General features: G+C 38.9%; 1 protein-coding gene across 2 annotated transcripts; it reads right to left on the minus strand.

The window, feature by feature from the left end:
* Nucleotides 1-1,177: 1,177 nt before the first annotated feature.
* LOC122672669 (serine/threonine-protein kinase 16-like) lies at nt 1,178-18,332 on the minus strand. 2 transcript variants are annotated; one of them, XM_043870139.1, is made up of 7 exons: nt 18,300-18,332; nt 13,150-13,362; nt 12,343-12,485; nt 9,921-10,064; nt 6,627-6,812; nt 3,304-3,428; nt 1,178-1,704 (listed from the first exon to the last, which is right to left on the minus strand). In XM_043870139.1, exons 2-7 carry the CDS (start codon nt 13,355-13,357, stop codon nt 1,482-1,484), a joined length of 1,029 nt encoding a protein of 342 aa, XP_043726074.1. In that variant the 5' UTR covers nt 13,358-13,362; nt 18,300-18,332; the 3' UTR covers nt 1,178-1,481. The 2 variants fall into 2 exon arrangements, with proteins under 2 accessions (XP_043726074.1, XP_043726075.1); XM_043870140.1 differs by having other exon boundaries at nt 13,150-13,360; nt 18,293-18,308.
* Between the last annotated feature and the right edge of the window lie 858 nt (nt 18,333-19,190).

Below are 19,190 nucleotides of genomic sequence, written 5' to 3' on the forward strand. Positions count from 1 at the left end.
GGCATTGCGAGTCACGGTGGATCTGAAAATCAAGTTTGGGATTTCGGAGTTGGGAGAATGGAGTCACGGGGCGAAAATCAGGTTTGGGATTTGGGCGTTGGGAGAGTGGAGAAGAAGAGTCACGGAGAATGGAGAAAATCGTGTGAAAAGGTTTCATGAAACCCTATTTAACCATATATGCCCTTTTTACCCATTATTTATTATTTATTTATTACTCGTGGATTTGATCCCTTCAACGGATGCAGTTGCTTGCGTGCGAGTCTTGCGAGTCTCCACTCTCCAATGGATGCAGGCTTGCAAAGGCATTTAGGGTTCGAGCTTGGTTTGGGAGAAGAGGAGGGCTGAGACGAAGTTCTTCTTCTTCCTTCGATTTGCTGCAATAGGTGAGGTGGAGAGGATGAAGTGAAGAGGGCTGAGACGAAACTGAAAATCAAAGGGTTTATTTCACTTTTGACCAAGGGTATTTTCGTCCTAAAAAATTTGTGACAACGGTTTTGTATCACTGCTAACCCCCACCGTTATGGGTCTGTAACGGTGGGGTCCATTTAATAATTAGTTTGCAACATGGGGGGGTAACAGTTGTTTGAAAGTTTTGGGGGGGGGGTAATAGTAAATAATAAAGTTTTTGAGGTGGTAATTATAAAAAACCCAAAATTTGATTGAACTTCTATCCAAATCCATAGGTTTTGTTCGATTGTAAGGGAAATTAAAACAAAGGAAAGTGAAAAATATTTAAATCCAAAATAAAAACTTTTGTAATCATTACTCAACATGATTGTATAAACTACTTAAATTTCTTGACATATTAAACAATGATACTTTTTAGATGTAATGCTTAATTTACTTTTCAAACCAAAAACTCTATTTGGTTGCAAGGGAAATTGAAAAAAAGGAAAGTGAAATTTTCAAACCAAATAAAGAAACTTTTGTAATCAACCACCTGATTATGTAACCTTATCATATGATGTCTTTGCTGGCAACCAGCGATAGGGCCACCACAGATTGATGCAGAAACATAAACACGGTCATTAGATACTCAATGGGGGCACAAAAGGCCAAAGGGGCTGTAATTAGATGTTGCTGTTTGTATCATCCAGGCAGAGGATTTGGACAAAGTTCTTTAGGGGAATGACAATTTTGTAAAGGGATTGATTGGATCTGAATTCTGAATTCTGAATTCACAAGAACTTCTGAGAGAGATGCAATGCACAGGGAAAGAGATTTTATTGATACACTTCAAAAGAAATTGAATCAATACACATTCAATTGTAACTAATAGAACTGTAATTTGGGTGTCTAAGGACAGATAACAAACTGCTATAACTGGCATGGGCGACACGAAATTTTCACATGGAGCTAAGCAGAAGTTGCTCAGTAACTTGCAATATCAATAACCCAACCAATATCCCACTGATGGATGTGCTGCTTGCTTCTCCTCTTGTTCTAGACTACAAATTCATACGGTGTCCCCTGCATTTTGCTCAGGAGTACTTTGAGATCAACTTATCAACGTGAATAATGATATCATCAATTCGAGGTCGGACTGTTGGTTGGGGCTGGAGCATCCATGTAACAAACTTACAAAGAGGTTCTGGATATGAAGGGTTTGGAGCAGTTGGCCATTTTATCTGTGCATTTCCAATGGCCAACTGTAGGCTTCCTTCAGATTCATCAGCTGCATATTCAAAAGGTGACAACCCGAACCTGTGGGGGCATGAACAAAGTGGGGGGGGGGGGGGAAGTAATAAGAGAATTAGAAGAAAGATCAAAGTTGAATTCAGTTCCTGTTTCTATCTCAGATGGCAAGATTTCCTATATATAAGATGTTTCTCTATGTAAGAAGTTTTTCTCTTTTTCTTTTTTAATATTTTGCATAAATTACAGGAACGGCATATAATGTTGTAGTTGGATAGAAAAGATAACTACTAAATAAAGCAATCGAGATATAAATGGCAGCATGTGTCAAAGACCCAACTAATGGTCAGTCTGGCAACCGAATTACAATATGATGAGTGGCCTAGTTACACTAATCTAAGTAGAATCACCATTTATTATGCTCTACTGGTTCACAGTTTATTATACACCGAAGGGTAAAATATGAAAAACATAAATTAAAATTGTTATTAAGAGTGATGATGACATAAGAACAAAGAACCCAGCTTATTCTAAAACTTTTAAGGTAACTGCACTAGACTTGGCTCTTCAATTTGTACTGGTTTGAGCACATAATTCACGAGACTGGATTGGAGGAATCCTCATATAAATGAGAAAGCACCTTAAGTGCACTACTGACTCAATGGGTTCAGGTGGTCAAGCACCATAACTAGACTCATTCTTGAATCCTTTGATCACGACAAATTAAGCAGATGCAGGCATCAGGACTCACTGCAAGGTTCCACCAAAGAAATCTCCCAAATCAAAATAAGGTATGGGACTTGTTATAAAGATATTTTCAGGTCTATAGTAGATGTACTACCTTATGTTTGTTTAGCCTTCTCTTGTGCTTGATAGAATTCTTATTTATCAAAAAGAGAAGAGGGGAGGGGGGGGGGGGAATAAGTGAACTGCATTCCATGAACATCCAATCACCAGACCAGATATTCATACAAATTTTATTATTTAATTGTAGCTTATGCATTATCATCTGGCGGTTGATTGTTTTTACATGCTAGGTCTTCAAGAGTCATGGTGGTCTGGTGATCTATCAAAAAAATGAGTCAGGGTGGTTGAGTGAAATGTACATTTCTATACAGGGATGCTTTCCCCTATGAAGAGAACGACTCCAATTAAGTAGTTATAAAATACTATGTTTGCAATGTTGCACCAAATCAGTGGTAATTTGGAATGCCTGCAGACTCCACATTGGGGGGTTTGGGGGGGGGGGGGGGGGGGGGAGAGTAGATGAGGTTCAAAGTATCAATTCCTCAGACATGTTCAAACAATTATATGTTTTTCAGCCATGGATACAAAATACACGTGATTTTAAAATTTCAAGTGCAATGTACCTTTTCAATTGTGCTGTTCTGAAGCACAAGTGCACAACCACAATTTTGAATTTTTCTCTTTTTTTTTTGGGTGTGTGGATTATAGTATTAAAATTGATGTTTTTCTTCAAAATAAAACACATGTGGCGACAGATGTAGGGATTTTAACAACATCAACTTAATCAGTAGCAAACTGCATCCTGATTTATCAATTTATTTTAATCAAATGTGGTTGCTAGTTTTCTTATTCAAAACCACAATATCAATACTTCAGGGGGAATGGATATTCAGCTAGAAATGTAAAAGGATTAGCCCTCACATTATTGCATATAGTGTACAACCCAGCGACCAGACATCTGTTCTCTCATCAATATCTGAATGGCTTGGGCAGTCCCACAACTCAGGAGCTCGAAATGGTGCAGAACAATGCTCAGCTGCCCATTCCTACACAGAGACACCAAACAGATGGTCCATTACACATGTTTAAGTGTTTACAATGACTTAGGATGCCAAGCATTTCTATATTGTGCTGGAAAAGTTTAACTACATGTCAAAAAATAAAAAGCAAAAACTTTGAAATTATCATACACAACAGATTCCAGAGCAAAAAGTTTGTCAGGGGCCTCAGGGCAGAATAAAACTTTAAGAAATGGTCAAGTGAATTTTTGAGTAAAGTTGAGAAGGGTCTATCTCAAAAAAGGGAGAGAGAGAGAAGTTGAAAGGAGGTTTGACTGTTGAAACTAAGACATGGCAAAGCCCAATACATAGTGAGCCATTCATTGAGTTGGGCAATAAAATTTTAATGCAGCGAATTCAGCAAGGCCGCATCTATCCAACTATTGGCATGAACACATCAGCCCTCCACGTGGCCCAAGTAGGAAACACATTAGAATAAGGTTTTTCAGGGAAGCCACTTAGCAAACAATTGCTTTTATATTCAAAGTTTTAGGTGATCCCAGGGGGCATAAATCTAACTGGTCACCTACACTATTGGCTGGTGACCGGAAAAATTAAGCATTAAGCACCTGGTGACTAACCTAGCCAGGAATTTTGGAGAATGTTAACTGTAGTTTTTCTATCTTGTTAAATCATTTCATATTTTAAATTGTGATGATATATTTAGGGAGGGAATTTTTTTTTTGTGGGGGTGGGGGTGGGGGTGGAGGGGGAGTATACCTTTGCCACAAGTACATGGAAATGTGCCACTGAAAGATGCAGAAACCTAGGTTCTTGATAAGCAAACATGTCCATATATGTATATAATTTTATCATGTTTTATCTATAGGTAATACCAAGATGTGAATATAATTGCATTTACTATAATGCCAAAGCATAAAATGGTCTCTTTTTCTTCTCCACGAGGATTCTATCTCTTCTTCTCTATCTCTCGTTCTTATTTTTCTCTCTTAAAATAGATAAAGATGAATGAAGCCTCCAGAAATTCTGACATGCATGCTGACAAAAATAGAAAAATACAAACAGGACTCTGCTACATTCAAGTAGGCAAATACAAATATAAGGATTCTATGTTATCCTTGTCAAGGGATAGAGCACAAGGCCAAAAGAAAAGCACAAAACGAGAATCCTACTTTAATCGAGCAACAAAATCAAGACAGATAAAATACATATATCATAAGTATAAAATAAAGGAAATGAGAGTGGGCCTTGGTGTTAGTGCTCGTGGCAGTGTTGTCATTGTTGGCAACAAGGTTTGGCAGTGGTGGTCATCAGCATATGGTTGTGGAAGGAAATCGTGGAGAAGTCGTCTTCGACCATTCTGGCGTGGTTCGAGAGTAGAGGTGCGAAGGAAGTCACCTGAAAACCTCGATTTGGTGTTGGCGATGGATTCGAGTGCTTGATTCATTCTATTGAAGATCTCACAGCATTCGTTTGGAGTTGGAGGTTTGCCTTTGAGGAGGTAAACGTGATCATAAACCATTACTTCTCTGTTTTGGGTTGGGTTTGTGATTGAATCTGTTTATTGGGTTGATTGATTGTAAGGCTGAGGCCATTATTGTATTGGGATTGAGGTCCTTGCCCTCACTAAGGTGAGAGGTTGAAGCAGGGTAAGGGGTATCCTGGCCATAGGGGCGGCTTATTGTATTTGAGTTGAGTATTGGGCATATATGAAACCCCGAGGGGTATTGCTCCGTGGACGTAGCCTTCACATACTGTGAGGTGAACCACGTATATCTTGTCTCGTTGCCTGTTGTTTATTTTTGAAGACTAATCCCTATTTTGTAGAGTGGGTTTACAGTCTTGGTAGACCTGGCCACATTCTGGTGGTGCGAGGTGGGACTGTAAGCGACCGTGTTGTTTACAGAAAACAAGAAAAAGGAAGCTGATTCATCCCCCCTCTCAGTTTGATCTGGTGTTTATGGTGTTTACACTTGGTGCAACGATAAAGGTTGCTCCATTGTGACCAAGTGGTCATGGGTTCGAGTCTGGAAACAGCCTCTTTGCGAAAGCAAAGGTAAGGCTGCATACATTATGACCCTCCCCAGACCCCACAGTGGCGGAAGCCTCGTACATTGTTGATTGATCCAATACGTCTATGAAATGGGGGAAAAGAGGATTAATTTTCTATTAGGTCTACACGAGTACGAACTAGGCTTATTTGGTGCCAAGTTATCTGGTTAGATAAGAACCTCATAGAGATACCTTTATAACACTGCTCAGTAGTTTATAATGAGGCATTTTGTAAAGTTACCAAAACAGCACTAACAACCAACCACAGTATGATAAATAGGTAACTTCCTCGATATTTATTTTTTTCTTCAATAAATCCTCTATATCATTTCAATTTTATTGATAACAAACCTCAACAGTGCAGAGAAAAAACTTACTAAATTATGGGAACATAAGAACAACTGTCTCAAGGAAGTAAAACACATCATGCTGAATTTAGGAGTTCACTTCAAATAGTAGAAAGGTAGACAGTAGCCAAGAGCAAGCTTTTAAACTATGTTACAACCGTTTATCCCAACAGTCTGAGCTGCTAAGGAAGGGACAACAACAATGTATATCAACACATAACACCCCCCACACGTGCAGGCCTACACACACAAACATGGCTCTGCACACCATCACGTGGTGGCGCCATCATATGGAACCAAGGGCACAAAGCATAGGGGCACAACAGCACATAACACAAACCCCTTGCACTTACAAGGGATCGAACACCAGACCATAGTGGTCAAGGCAACACCTAGGCGTCTTGAAAACAGAGCGAAATCAACAAGGTGTCTACGTGGCGCCTAGGTGACCAAGACACCCCTAGGTGTTGGAGGAAGGAAAAAAAACAAGGAGAAACCAGCAATGCGTCTAGCAGCACCCTTTGCTGGAAGGGTGCCTAGGTGCCACCTAGATGCTTTGTTTGCTTCACCTTGTTTTTTTCATTCCTCCAATGCTTAGGCGCCACCAAGAAACCTTGTTGGTTTTGCCTTGTTTTTTTCATTCCTCCAACGCCTAGGGTCGCTTAGATGCTGCGACAACTATGCACCAGACATCCTGGCTCTAAAACCATGTTACAACCGCTTATCCCAGAAGCTTGAGCCGTTAAGTAAGGGCAACAACAATGTATATCAACGCACAACAACAAATTAGATGCATGAAAGTATGGGAGAGAAGAATAAACAGTACCTGCAACTGTAGTGCCTCTGAACGAGACCGAATTTGTTTCCTTGCAGGCCGAGCACTTCCAAAATCCATCAATATGGCAAGAGGTGGTTGCCCTTTTCTGTTTGTGATGAGGATATTACCTGGTTTGACATCATTATGTGCATATGGAGGGTCAAAACTGTGCATATGCTTCAATCCTGCACAAAGCTGAAGCAGCAGACCATTCTTAGTTAAACATGCTTCTAGTTCATGATTGTAATATTTAACCACAATAAAAGCAGTAGAAATAATGTGCCACAAAAAAGGCATTAATAATAAAACCACACTACCTAAAGTACCAGGGAGAAAAAAGCAGGGGTAAAAATATAGAAATTCTTAAAATAACATTAGTAATTAACACAATGTGAAAGCAAACCCCCCCCCCCCCATCAAAAACAAAAAAAAAAGAATTAGAAGTCCAAATTCAAAATACGGCAATTCTTTTTATTTGGGGGAGGGGGTACCATGGTAAATGCAAATCAAAGAATACCATTGACACACAGTCTTAGGAGTCGAACCATGTACATCAATGTTTCAAATAAATACTCAAACCAGAGGAATACTGCAGAGGTGACTTCCAGAAATTATGTCTGTTGGTAGTAACTTCAATAACCTAAACTTTGTTTTAGAGTCATAGTCGCTATGGCACCAAGGCAAAACAACGCAGTGGCCAGTCGTTTTCGTGACTAGTTGACACCTAGATGGGGCCAAGGCAACCAGTAGCCTAAGTTTAAGAGTTTCTTATTGCCTAGTAAGTTGGCACCAACACATTGCCTTGACAAACTGTGTGTGCTCGATGTCCAGATAAGCTCAACAAAGAAATATCTGGACAAGATGTTTAATCTTATTGAAGGAACAATGGATGTGGAACCGTGGAATATTCTCATAAACTAATTCTAGTGAATGAAGTTGCCCATGAAACACAAATTAAATCCTGCACAATTTTTATACTCCAGAAAGACTCCATTGATTTACAAGATGGTAAAGAATGTTGTATGGAACGAGATAGGATAAACCTCCCGGACAAGATACCAAGCAAACCCAAATCAGAAAGTCAATAAAAAGTCAACCTTCTGAAATGAAGATCAAATTTTAACAATCACAGATAAATAGTAGTGATATCTTTCAGAAGATAGGTAAAATCTAACGGTCAGATTGAAAATAATTACAAAAGTTTCAAATCTGAAACTGAGTATCAGCAGAAAAGAGATTTCAAATTAAATCAATCCAAGAATCAGAAAACCCCCAAATTCAGATCAAGTTTCCCTCTAGGTAGGGTCAATAAAATCCCAAAATAATACGTAACTCCAACGGCTGGTTTAAAAGTAATTTGGGGTTCTTCAAATCTGAGACATAATAGTAGCTGAAATCTAATAACTCTCCAATAAGAACTCAGATCAGGATAAAATCCTGGTCGAATATCAGTGATAGGGTGGCCTTCAATGCCACCATGTTTCAGCTGGTTCTGATTACTAAAACTATCTCAGGTGCAAAAACAACATGACAGAAAAACTGAGTTCAAACAGGGGCGCCGCAGGTTGTTCCTATCAGTTTTGTATTGGTATAAATCAGCAAGGACAGATTAGTACTGATAATGATTGATGAATGATAAAATACTTAACCTAAATCAGTGGAGGAATCAAGCGCAGCAATATCAATGGGAAAGAGATTCAAAACAGTACCTGAATTGCAGAGGAAACAGAGCATAAAACAAACAAGGAAGATGGATATGGTTTCCCACCAAACAGGATCAGAATCCCTCTGTCCAAAAGCTTCACGCCATGGCTGAATCTCACAGTAATTGCAGAAAAGCGAACATCAATTTATTATCCAACATATGGAGCTCTTGGCTCTACAAGTTTATATAGAAAAGAACTAAACCTACTCCTAATCTGAGTAGGAAATCAGGTCCTCGTATAAATATGAAATATAAATATTGCTAATTACAAGCATAACTTAAAAAAGACACATAGTTCAACTAGGAAAACTTAACAGCTTAAATTAATGTTTAAATAACTAACTATTGAGCCCACATATGGACTGGACTAAGCCCACTAATGGCCAGGAAAGCACTTAACCGAGCTGGGCCTGTTGCTGGCCTCTTTTTTTCTTGCAGAAATATGTAAGATACTTCTTCCCTGCATCAAGAACTTGAAAAGACAAACTGATGCAGAGTCATGGTTGAACCAGCTCGAAACCGTTTGGGAACCAGACCAAGAACTGGGTCCAAATTTGGTCTTTGGTCTAGTAGGATATTTTAGGATTTTATTAATTTCTAAGTTGGGATTAACATGTAATCTTTTATTTGGGTAGGTCAATTAAGATGGCTACGTAGGATTTAGTTTCCTAATTGTTTTGAGTTTCCAAACTAAAATAGGTTCCTTTTTGAGCTGGGTTTCTTCTTTTATTTATACACAGATACCATACTATTGGGATTTAGAATTGAGAATGAATTAAAGAATTGATTTTGAGTTGCTCAGTATGGCGTGGGCCTGCTGACCATCATGCTCCTCTTCTTTCTCTCTTCTCCTTCGCTGTTCTTCTTCTTCCTTCCCATTGATCCCTCCCTCCTCCCTTCAGGTTTGATTCCCCATATCTCTTCACTTTTCAGATCAGATTCATATTTCCTGTTTCTGTTATTTCCTCTCTTTGTTTCTCTTATCTTGATTAACTTGGACCCGGTTCTCGGTTTGGTTCCCAAACGGGTTTGAGCCGGTTCAACCACGAATCTGCATCAATAACCCTTTACTGAAATATTTGCATTTATTGCGCTTGAGGACTGCTTCATTTATAAGTTAATCTGTTTTGGCAGGAAATAGGCCCCAGAGATTGATAGGCTTACAATCACATGACGCAATGTCATTTGTGATAGTCTCCACAAGACATCTGCATTAAACAAGAATGGAAAGCTAATATACTCTTGGCTACTTTTATCCAGGATCAGCAAAACAAGTCAAGTGATCTGGCTAGGAGCCTTGTGAACTAAAGTTCACAGTAGTTATAAGAAATGAGAAGATATTCTCTCACCCAAGCAAGATGAATTTTAGTTTTGAAAGAAACCTGGCCACAAAACGTAGCATGACATTCTTCAAGTAAAATATTAGTTCCTGAAAGTTGGGGGAAAGGGCTAAAATATTAGTTTGAGATATAGGAGGTAATAAACATCTAAAATTTATTTATTGCCTAAGGTGAAAAGTTCTTCCAGAAAAAAAAAATTATAATTAAAAAATTGAAATTACTAGTACAAAAGGAAAACAAATGTGAATCCTCAGTTACCTGTCGGAATATCTGAAGAACATCCATTGTGGAAAAGGACTCGTTTTTTCCTTTCATATTCTTAGTATTGTCCAGTAAAGTTCCATCCAAATGAACTGGAAACAGTAAGTAAGCTTCATGATTTGAAGATCCTTCCGGTGTTCCCTGTATGAATATATTAGTGCACACATTAGATCAATCAAAACATGACACCGAATAAGAAATATAGAGGCACAAATCATCAAGTTAAAAAAAGGTTTACAGAGACAGTCACAATGAATGATATTTGAGCGAAGGCAACATGGTCAAAAAGTATTAGCCAAATCACTAACACAGATCAGATACTGTTTTTGATGTGTCACACATTCATCTGCACAATGAAGGATTAATAATGTGGAAGTAGACGGCTCTTTCAAAAGTTAACTAGTAGTTCAGCACTCAGATATGGTTTTTCCCCATTAATCTTATTCCTTTTTTTGGAGATGTAAGATGAATATGAGCTATAGGCAAGCTAGCTAGTGCGTGCGGGGCAACTAGTAGTTGTCAAGACGACCAAGGCATTGTAGGGGCACCTAGACATTGCTTAGACGCCCTAGGAATGCAGTATAGGTAATATAGTGATGAGAAAATTATATATTTATGCTTATATGCAACGTAGAACCCATATCAATGCAATATGATATAATTATAATGGTAATCGTATAATATGAGAAAAACAACATGTAAAAAACAAAACAGAGGATATAATATAAGCATATTCAAGATTTGGAAAACGTAACCTTTGCAGATGGACATCCAACTCTTGCCCATTTAACAAGATTTGGAAAGCCATCTTCTTTGACGTTAGCTCCAGGCTTTTTGTTTTACCTCAGTGCAATGTTTTAGATACCCCAAGGAACAGGCTCATTGTTGTCTCTTGGGGTTTACCTGAGTCCTTGATTCAGCCTCTCCCTTCCTCTAAGGGGAGGCTCCTTCTTGGCTCTCTCTCTTTCCCCCCCCCCCCCCCATTTTTTTTTTGAGGTTTTTGGTAATTGAAATTTTTATTCATCCAAAAAAATATAAGCATATTCACAAAAACAAAGCAATAAACATAAATCAACAAAACTTGTAAAGTGTCAAAACACTGATAGAGTAAAAGGTGCGATGTCAAGTCGTCCAAGGCGACGGCTAGGCATCCAAGGTTGATGCGGTCCCCTTTCTTGCATCAAACAAGGGAAGCTGCCACCTTGGACCCAATAAGGCACCTGGATGCCTTGACAACTATGGGTCTATATGCAGTAAGGATTTTGACATGGTGATAATATGACTGAAGATCTGATGAGCCCACAATGCTAATAATCAACTCAGATACAACTTGGCCTATAGTGGACTAGGACCAGAAAAACTTTGCTGCAGATTCTTGTTCTTATTGCTGATCCAGTAATATCAGCTTATTCGCCAGAACAAAAAATGTGTACTTTGATCACATCCCAGACATATACCAGAACAAGTTTTCTTGGTCAGCCTGTCCCGATATGAGGGCAAAGACAGATTCATTTGTCCAACACAGATAGGGATGTCCAACCCAGCACCATGTGAAAATTCACATTGGCTACATAAAATAAGTGTCAGTGTTTGTATTAGAGTTGGTGGCCTACATAGAAGAACTTTAAAACTGAAGTGTTCTTGTTACATGCGTCCCAATGAGGTTGGGCGACCGTCGGGACCCTGTAATCTTAATGTTTATATCTCACAGGTGAATTGGCAGTCAAGAGGGTTCCAAATCTCCTTGTGTGGAAAAAGTTATGCAACAACACCTATACCAATTTGTCATTTTCCGTCCATGGCAGTCCATGTTGGTGCATCAACAGTGTTTGACATTAAAAAAAAATATTTGAAAAAGGGGAAAAAATAAAAAAGAATGTGTCTTCGTGTGTTTCTCAGAGAGATAGAAGAGAAGATCGATAGTTATCAAGGCAGTCGAGGGGTGAAAAAACTTAAAGCGACACCAACCAAGGCACCCCAAAACAAACCGCCTGGATGCCTAGGCTAGGCGACGCCTTGAGAACTTTATGCCAACAAATAAGTATAATATATGTACTGGCATGAACAGATAACAAGTTGAATCAAAGTGAATGCTTATAGAAAGAACATGAGTGTGTCTTAAGTTTTACTTAAAAAAATTCCAATGTTCCAATCATCTTTTGATAGTTTCGTAACTTTTACAATGTTGATATGGCCATCAATCAACTTCCATGCACTAATTATACTTATATGGAGATCAAATTCTGGAGCAAAAACAAAGTTGAAAACCTTGCAATAAGCAGCAAACAATCTCCCACTTGAAATGAGTACATAAATCTACCCAAATAGAAAAAATTACGTATATAAGTATAAAGCTACAGCTTCTGACGCAACCATAGAAACTACAGCTTTTGATAAATCAAAATCAAAAGCAACCAACCTTAACTGCAATTATAGCATGATCCAGAATTGGAAGTAGATTGGGATGGGTAAAAAGGGACGAGACACGAATCTCCTCCCTCACCAACTCTAACTGATCACTGGTTTGAATTAAGACTTTCTTCATCGCATATGTACCATCATCTGCACCAACATAGAAGATTAATTAGAATTTGAGTTCCTAGTTCAATTGTTTGACATATTGGATCACAATCATAACTTAGCATCCTAAAGCCTAGCTCTCCAAACCAAGAAAACAAAACAAGATAATTCAGATCCAAATCATTGATACAGTTCCTTTCCCCAACAGACCAAATGAAAAGTTGACCACTAACAAATTAAATGAAATCATTTGGATCAGGACAGAAATTGAACAAACACCAAAGAAACAAATAATAAAAAATAATTGCTAAATGCAAAACAGCAGTTCAGGTTAAGAATAAAAGAAAAACTCATTTCCAACTATCATTGGAACAAAAGGAGAGAAGCCCGGGAGCGGGGGTTGACATGTTCATATCGGTCACTAGAAGAAGCAGAGAAGCGCCTCTTCCGAGTAAAGTTCAATTCAACGTTATCATAGTAAAAAGAAACAACAAAGTAAATTTCCATTGTCGCCAATGCCATAATAACTAAATTATTTTCCATACTCTAACAAGCAATTTCGAAATTTTGTATGAAAAAAATGTTTCCACTGAAACAAATGGTCTTTCAGAATTCAAAGAAGTTAAGAAAGGAACAAATTCGTGGAACACAATAACAAACGAAAACCAAATAAAACCCGTGAAGCCAATAAGGAAACAGATCCAACCTGAAACATGAGATGGGTCTTTGATTTTGTTCCCAACGCCACCACCAACAGCTGAGTCATTTCCGACCTCCTTGACGAGATAAGTATACGCAGATCCACCTTCTCCGAGCTGCCTCAGAATCCTGAAACGGTTCTCATTGATCCAAACATCTCCTCCGCCATTAGCGGCACCGTACAGAGCATTCATACCTGAAAACGAGCAACCCATCTTCTCTCTCTGTCTCTCTCAAGTCTCACTTGGATCTTCAGTTTCTCATGTCAAAGTTGTGTGAGTCAAACCGCGACGCATCTCGCATAAATTTCTTGCCCCCTACCCCCTGCCCCCTGTAAATTCTTACAGCTGACAAGTAGGGATTTAAACTGATGGAATTCGACTCGAATATCACGCTACTATCCATCAGATAGCATGATTTTTCTTTGGGGGCACGCACAGCGCAGGCTGCGCCAGGCACATGGCCCCGTCATTCAAAGAGAGGATGGTCGTTGTGTCCACCCCCATGTACCTATGCGCAGACTACGCAGTGGCACCAAGAACATTCTCCCTATATGTAACTTTTCTTTTTTTTGGATGGATTCTTTATAACTTTTCTACTCTACTGTTGCTACACACAAAAACAAAATCTCTGATTAAAATGTGGGGGAAATTAATATACACTTTTATGGTAAAGCTATCCACTATCCTTGGTGTAACTGTTAAGTTTTTCCCCCCATTAATCAGTTTACATGGTGAGGGAACTTCAATATCATATCAACCCACATCAAATTCATTTCGTAACCAATGTAGAATTAACCCTCATATGACTGATATGAGATCAGAACATATTATAAGATAGTTGATTTGATCATCGTGGTCATTCAATAGATCAAACAACAGATTATTTGACCTGGTGATTTGGTCAAGGGCTTCACAGAAGGGGTGGTTGCAATGGGGATAGGGGGGTTGGGGGGTTAGGGGGTTTGAGAGGGGGCTGGGGACTTTGGCTCAAGGGTGGGGGGCAGAACGGGTTGTAGTGATGGGGGATGGAGTGGTCGGTTAAGTGCTAGATGGGGAATGATTCAATCAGTTATGTCCGTCCCGGCTTCCCTGTCACATCCGAACATAATCAGAGAAGACCTACCCAAGCACCACCTTGTGATCAGGTGCATTGTTAGTTTAAACATTGTTTTTAATTCTATTAAAAGAACGCCATCCGGTTGCACAGTGCACACTGCCCCTACGCCCAAACACAGGGGTGCATGTAATGACCACCACATCCCCTGGAAAGATGGAAAATGACTAGGGGTGTAGCTGTCATTTCAAGTACCCTTGAGTCTTTGCTCAAGGCTGCGTGCGCTTCACAACCAAGTGGCGTTCTCTTTCACTTTTTAAAAACTTGCTTTTTGTAAAAATAAATTTATAATTAGTATAATAAATATTAATGGGGAAAAAGAATGTTGCCTGGGCATGTGTGGTATGTTGCCCCTGTGCCCAGACACAAGAGCAAGCGAAATGACCGTCGCACCCTATGAAAAGGCAAAAAATCTCGGGGTTGTGGTGGTCATATCACACACCCCTATGTCTAGGCACAGGGACAGTGCACTGCACGCACCTAGATAGAGTTCTTTCTCCCATATTAGTATTAAGGGCAAGATATCGTTGACTAATGGCGTGACCCTTGCACCAGTGCAGAGGTCAATGAGAACATGTGGAGGGACATCAACATGGATTGGTTTTTTATTTCACAAGGGACTGAGCGATAATTTTGCACACTTCTATGTCAGGGCACAGGAACCACGTGACCTAACATTGTTCTTTTTCTCTAATATTAATTCATAAGACATGAGTTGGTCCCACAATTTATGCTTCTTTTTCATTATTCTTCAAATCTAAACATTTAAAACTCGTACAGTCGTACCCTTTGTTTTCATTTTTTTACCGTTTTCAAAATGTTTCACCATATTTTTTGCAATCCCATTTTAATTCTGTGTACAAAGTTTTTTTGTCATTTCTGTTTTAACCAACTATGATCCAAACTCCTCAATTTCTGAGTAGAGTGGAGGCAACCCATTAGAACTACAATTCGTAAAGTCTAACCACTTTTCTAGACAAATAATTAGGTTGTATAGGATTCTTTAGTTTGATCAAGTGCAAATTAGACTTTCTTATGATTAACAAAGTGGTAGTTATCCATGTCACAATGGAAGGTAATGTTTCTAAAAATCACAAGAGAAATCTAAGCTATATATTTTTTACATCTTTTAATCTAGACTTTCTATTCTCACTCAAAGTGAGAATATGTAGAGTACTCCTCCATATGCATGGACATACAAGGGATGTGTGTCAATACAAAAAGGATATTTGATTGAAGGGAAAAAGATCTCTGTCCGAGAGTGTGGCCTACGCCACACTCCCATGAGTCTATCTCTCTCCTCCCCATGTGAAAAGACACCCTTGCCCCCTTGTTTTAAGGAGGAGAGAGATAGACACATGGGAGTGCTGACGTAGGCCATACTCCCGTACAGAAAACTACTTCCCTTGAAGGGAAAAAGATCTATGTCCGGGAGTGTAGCCTATGCCAGCACTCCCATGAGTCTATCTCTCTCCTCCCCATGTGAAAAGACACCCATGCCCCCTTGTCTTAAGGAGGAGAGAGATAGACACATGGGAGTGCTGGCGTAGGCCACACTCCCATACAGAAAATTACTTCCCTTGATTGAATTAGATTTTGAAATTTGTACATGTGACTAATCTAGACCATGCCCTCTCCATCCAACGGTCATGATAGACATATCATCTCTCTACGTGGAAGAATAAATACCTTGTGACAATTTGAAAAATAACAGACCTTTGTAACAATAATAATTCATTTAAAAAAAAAAAGGACCGAGTTTCCTTCCACCCACGAGAATGGAACCCATTTACCGAGGGACGGGAGAGGGCAAAAATGGATATCAAGAGGGTATTTTGGAACATACAAAATCTTGGGAGGGATTTGTGAACCCTAAGATGGTGGGTGAACATTCATCTATGGGTGGAGGAAAACTTTATCCTTTTCCAAGAAAATAATCTATTTGTAAATTGAATATTTGAGATTTTTTTTTTTTTTTTTTGTGGCTGAGATTAAGACATCTAAGTTGATTCTTTTGTCACACATATAGTTATATTTCACACCCAGACCTAGCAACAAATAAGTCATATCGGTAAAAAAGAAGGGGTGTGTGGGTTTAATCCCACATCGGGTGTGTGAGTGTGGTGTGTGTTGTGTATATCCACCATTCCACGGTCCTAAAAGTCGATTAACCTTTTGAGATTGGTGTGTGGTTTGTGTGATTACACTTCCATCAAAAAAACAAAACAAAAAAAGTCATAGCGGTCACATGTAGTATATTTGAGATTAATTTACATGTGCCCGCTATGACTTATTTGTTGTTAGGTGGTGTGAAATATAACTATATGTGTGACAAAAGAATCAACTTAGATGTCTTAATCTCACCAAAAAAAAAAAACTTAGATATTTTAAAGGTGGAGCACGGACGCTCAGTACACAGACTCAAGAGTGCCTCCTCTTGTACCCTTAAATGGTAGTAGGTGTGAAAAGGACTCGGATCAAGTTCACGTACATACAAGAATATTCTCATACGCCTGTAAGCCATCCACATGCAATCTGGACAGTCACTTGCTCAATTGGTTGGTGGCTTGTCAATTGAAGTGTATGCCCCCCCCCCCCAACAAGGTCATGCTTATAGACCCCTCAAACGGGTGAAAGGTTTCTTGATCTGGGCAAATGAGGTAACGTTTGCGTACCTAGTTATGACACATGGAAGGGGGGAAGAAGTAATTCTGGTTGTTGGACCCCTGATTAAGATTAAGATTAAGATTAAGCCAACATGAGCTAGGAACAGAAAGGTGTCTATTCAGGAAGATCTATGGATTTTCATCTTCTCAAGTGAAAAAACATGGGTAATGGCATTTTTTTATCCTTTTTAAGTGTTGGGTGGACCGTTGGATTCTTAACTATGGTGCACTGGGCAGTGCACCGCACAAGGATAAATTTCCAAGATATAAATGCTAAATTTTGTATTGGAATTTTTTGTTAATTTTTTGATAAAGAGGAATTTTTTGTTAATTTATATATGGGAATAGGAAACCATAATGTCAGTGTACAGATTTTCGTTTATTTGTTAAACCCAGTAGAGATTCTTGCGCACTCTCTCTAACATACCACTTATGGATCCCACATCCTCTCTCTTCATTAAAGGACCACCCCTATTGGACAATTTGACACACTGCCCACCTCATTAAATGCCCCATTTTTTTTGGGGGTAAACAAATGCCCATCAGCCCATCTCTCACAATACTGAACTCAGGCTTAGGAAACCGTCTCCCTTTATATAAAACTAGGATAGAGAAAGAATGTTACTTGGTCACGTTCTCTTTTATTTAAAACGCAAATAAAACACCGTCATATTTTTTACATTTGAAACCCGAACTGTTCTCAACGAGTCATCAGAAAACGTTTTTAACACGATAAAAACGCATCTGCCGTTTTTAAACTAAAAAAAGGGTTTTGTAATAAATTTTAAACTTAATTAATTGGATCCGAGTTGATTCCCACAATTAATAGATTCAGCCCTAATGACAATCGAAAACCCATAAAACGTTGAAAGTTAGGCACCGCTTGAAAACCTTTCCAGAATCAGTTTCTGGTGTTTTTTTATTCTGAGAAACACAAAAACACCTAAAAAGTGCTTGATAAACGCTGCTCCATAGAAATTGTTCTCTGATGGATAAATCATAATTTCTATTCCCCAGAAGACTTTACAGAACATGTCCAACATGTTCTGCATTGCTCAGCACATTTGGACCAAAAGTGTGCCCGATAAAATCGATTACCCAAACCCCCCAAAACCTAAACACTCTTTCACTCTCACAAACTCTCACAAAAGACCTTCTTCATGGCGGAGCTCCCTGGTTTCACTCTCTCGCTCTGTCGCTCTTTGGGGGCTCTCTTACAGACGATCTGAAGGGATTTCGGCGGCAACCTGCAACTCTCAAGGTAACTCATCTATCTCTTGCTATCTCTCACTCTCTGTCACAACTATGCTTTCTCTCGGTCACTCTCTCTGTATCAATGTGCAACTTCTCTCTTGCTCATCTCTCTCTGGCTCACTCTCTCTCTCTCTCTCTCTCTCTCTCTCTCTCTCTTCTCAACTCGCTCTCTCTCGCTCACTCTCTCTCTCCCTCTTTGTCACTCTCTCTGTTCTAAACCCACAGTACAAGGAGAAAACCATTTTGAATCCCTGAACCGAAGAAAGAGAAGTCATGTAAGAAAGACTAACCCACCCAAGAGTTTCCTTCCAATTTGAAAAATAACAGACCTTTGTAACAATAATAATTCATTTAAAAAAAAAAAGGACCGAGTTTCCTTCCACCCACGAGAATGGAACCCATTTACCGAGGGACGGGAGAGGGCAAAAATGGATATCAAGAGGGTATTTTGGAACATACAAAATCTTGGGAGGGATTTGTGAACCCTAAGATGGTGGGTGAACATTCATCTATGGGTGGAGGAAAACTTTATCCTTTTCCAAGAAAATAATCTATTTGTAAATTGAATATTTGAGATTTTTTTTTTTTTTTTTTTTGTGGCTGAGATTAAGACATCTAAGTTGATTCTTTTGTCACACATATAGTTATATTTCACACCCAGACCTAGCAACAAATAAGTCATATCGGTAAAAAAGAAGGGGTGTGTGGGTTTAATCCCACATCGGGTGTGTGAGTGTGGTGTGTGTTGTGTATATCCACCATTCCACGGTCCTAAAAGTCGATTAACCTTTTGAGATTGGTGTGTGGTTTGTGTGATTACACTTCCATCAAAAAAACAAAACAAAAAAAGTCATAGCGGTCACATGTAGTATATTTGAGATTAATTTACATGTGCCCGCTATGACTTATTTGTTGTTAGGTGGTGTGAAATATAACTATATGTGTGACAAAAGAATCAACTTAGATGTCTTAATCTCACCAAAAAAAAAAAACTTAGATATTTTAAAGGTGG

The sequence above is a fragment of the Telopea speciosissima genome, chromosome 8 (assembly GCF_018873765.1).
Source record: "Telopea speciosissima isolate NSW1024214 ecotype Mountain lineage chromosome 8, Tspe_v1, whole genome shotgun sequence".
Lineage (NCBI taxonomy): Eukaryota > Viridiplantae > Streptophyta > Magnoliopsida > Proteales > Proteaceae > Telopea > Telopea speciosissima.

Coding starts and splice junctions, on each gene's coding strand:
- LOC122672669 (XM_043870139.1), bottom strand. CDS start 13,357: ATGGGTTGCTCGTTTTCAGGTATGAATGCTCTGTACGGTGCCGCTAAT. Junction 12,486..13,149: donor AGACCCATCTCATGTTTCAG/GTTGGATCTGTT, acceptor ATGTTGGTGCAG/ATGATGGTACATATGCGATG. Junction 10,065..12,342: donor ATGCTATAATTGCAGTTAAG/GTTGGTTGCTTT, acceptor ATATTCATACAG/GGAACACCGGAAGGATCTTC.